The sequence below is a fragment of the Varanus komodoensis genome, unplaced genomic scaffold, assembly GCF_004798865.1.
Source record: "Varanus komodoensis strain SLA01 unplaced genomic scaffold, ASM479886v1 scaffold101, whole genome shotgun sequence".
Classification (NCBI taxonomy): domain Eukaryota; kingdom Metazoa; phylum Chordata; class Lepidosauria; order Squamata; family Varanidae; genus Varanus; species Varanus komodoensis.
In genome coordinates this window covers 203177-205593 of record NW_025335275.1, presented here as the reverse complement: position 1 = coordinate 205593, position 2417 = coordinate 203177, and the positions used below count along the sequence as shown (strand labels likewise).

Below are 2417 nucleotides of genomic sequence, written 5' to 3'. Positions count from 1 at the left end.
CAGTAGATTTTGAGGAGCTGGAGGCCACATGCTAGAAGAACCCCTCTTGCACCACCCCAAATGCAGCCAAAGAGCTGTGAATTTCAATCCACATCTTACTGAGCTCCCTGGCAAAATGTTCATCAAGTAGAATGCAGTATGGATCAACAAAATCTAGGTTTTGGGAGTGTGAAAAAGGAAAGAGTCATCCATCTCACCGGGAAAGACTTGATATTCCAGATGACAATGTTCTTCTCAGGCAGGTATTTTGCACTCCCAATGCTGGTTTTGAACTTAGGTGAATCGGCATCACTTGGGACTGGCACACATATCTCCACACCATTGGCCACTGATTGCTTCTTGAACTGGCCCTTTGCCTTTCCATGAGCAAAACAAAGTCAGAAAGAGAGACCTACAACCATTCATGTTTTCCCTTTTCCAGCTTAAGTTTTGGCCACAAGAGAAAGAGCTAAAGCAGTCATGTGAGCAGCCTGAGCTTTCAGAGCAAGGCTGCCTGGAGCTCGGGACTGTTTTAGCCCTCCTCCTTGTTGCTTGCTGGAAAGGTGCTCTTCCCCCCCCCCCCAAGATTGTTGCAGATGGTTCACTTTTAGATCAAGTGCAGACTCTTGTCCATTCGGAGCAATCACCAATTATAAACAAAATCTACATGAACAAATAGTCAAGGATCCTCTGTTTTTTGGTTTTTTGTTATGCAGGCCGGGCCATAGATAGGAATGGAGGCATCTCTGAAAGCGATTCACCTTAACCATGATCTCCACTCGGCTGTGAGAGAATTTCTCAATGACGGACTCAATCCAGATGAGAGGTTTCACCTTCATGCAGAGAAAAAGAGGGAAGGAGGGAAAATATGTAATCCATGGGAATTCAGAGGTGTCACTAAGTTAGAGGACTGAGGAATGGCACAAAGAGCAAAGATTACTCAAATGTATTTGTCATTGTTGACAAATGTTGAAAATTGAGGAACTGTCATATTTTGCTTTACCTTGAAGCAGCAGGGGATAAGTCCCCAACAACCAGGCAGTATTTATCCTGCAATCACCATTACTAGTAAATTTTCTTGTTCAAATGTGAAGTCACTAAGTCAGAACACTTTTGATAGCAAGAGAAATGGTGTGGAACTCCAATTTCTTTGGTGGCCTTCCTCTAAACTTCAACACAGAATATTGTTGAATTCTACTCAGTAGCATGTTGGGGGCAAAGACTTCAGAGGAAGAAAAAATGCTTTGGAAGTGCTAGGATTGCATAAGATGATGAGATTGTCTACAGTGAACAGAGGATTGTTGCTTGTCATGTGTTGTGGGGAGAGAAAGAGCTGCCAGAACACATGTCTACAGCTACAGCACATTTCCAACAACCATAACACATGTTCAGAACAGATGAGACTTAAAAACTGAAGACAGCCCACCCGTTTTCTGACTGGGGAACCCGGTCATCAAGAGGGTGCATTTCCTGCTGCAAGAAAAGCAATGCTGGATCAGACCAAAGGCCTGTCTAGTATAGCACTCTTCTGAGTGGCTAGTCAGATTTCTATGGGAAGCCTACAAGCAGGATATGAATACAAGCACCCTCCTGCTTGTATTCCCCAGCAACTGCAATTAAGAGGACTCCAATACTAGAAGTAATATATATTATAATGACTATTACCTATTGATAGACTTAACCATCATGAGGGGGTTGCAAGAGACTCTCTCTTCCCTCAACAGAGAACTACGCATTTGGTCTAGGTGGAGATGCGTCTTCAGGAAATAACTATTATGGAGGAAGTGCACAGGTACCGACAGTAAGAATATGCAGAGTGGTGCATCATTCTCCAACACAGGAGAAAGGATGTATGATGTCAGATAAGCTGTGCTGGATTGTACCAAAGGTCCATCTAGTCCAGCATTTGCCACACAGTGGCAAAACAGCTGCCCACAGGATCCCTCAGGCAGAATGAGCGTGAGAATGCCCGCCCAGGCTCCTCAGCAACTGGTGCAGGCAAGCCGGGCAAAGGAGGTTGCACAAAGCCAGTAAGGCTAGTGGCCACTCATGGCCTCCTCCCTCACGAATCTGTCCAGACCTCCCGTTCAATCCATCCAAATTCATGGCCGCCAGCACTTCCCATGTTAGCAATTTCCATAGTTTAACCATACATCGTGTGAAGAAGTACTTCCTTTTACCTGTTGTAAACTTCCTACCAATCAGTTTTATGGGATGACACCAGATTCAAGAGATTTTGCTCCCTCTCCACTTTCTCCACACAATGCCTTATTTTAAACATCTCTATCATATCCCACCCCCCTTGCCATTTTTCTAAGCTAAACAATCCCACGTGTTGCAGCTGCTCCTCACAAGGGAGTTACTCCAGCCACTCGATCATTTTTGCTACTCTTCTCTGCAGTGCTTTTTTTGTAAAAAAAAAAAAAAAAAAAAAAAAG

General features: G+C 44.2%; 1 protein-coding gene across 1 annotated transcript in view; it reads right to left on the bottom strand.

Annotated features, from left to right (window-relative positions):
* AP1M2 (adaptor related protein complex 1 subunit mu 2) overlaps positions 1-2417 on the bottom strand; it is a 13443-nt gene that overhangs the window by 2083 nt on the left and 8943 nt on the right. The window contains exons 8-9 of the mRNA XM_044419332.1: positions 741-812; positions 198-356 (exon numbers count right to left, since the gene is read on the bottom strand). Of these exons, the coding sequence (XP_044275267.1) occupies positions 198-356; positions 741-812 (231 nt within the window). The remainder of the gene's footprint in view (positions 1-197; positions 357-740; positions 813-2417) is intronic.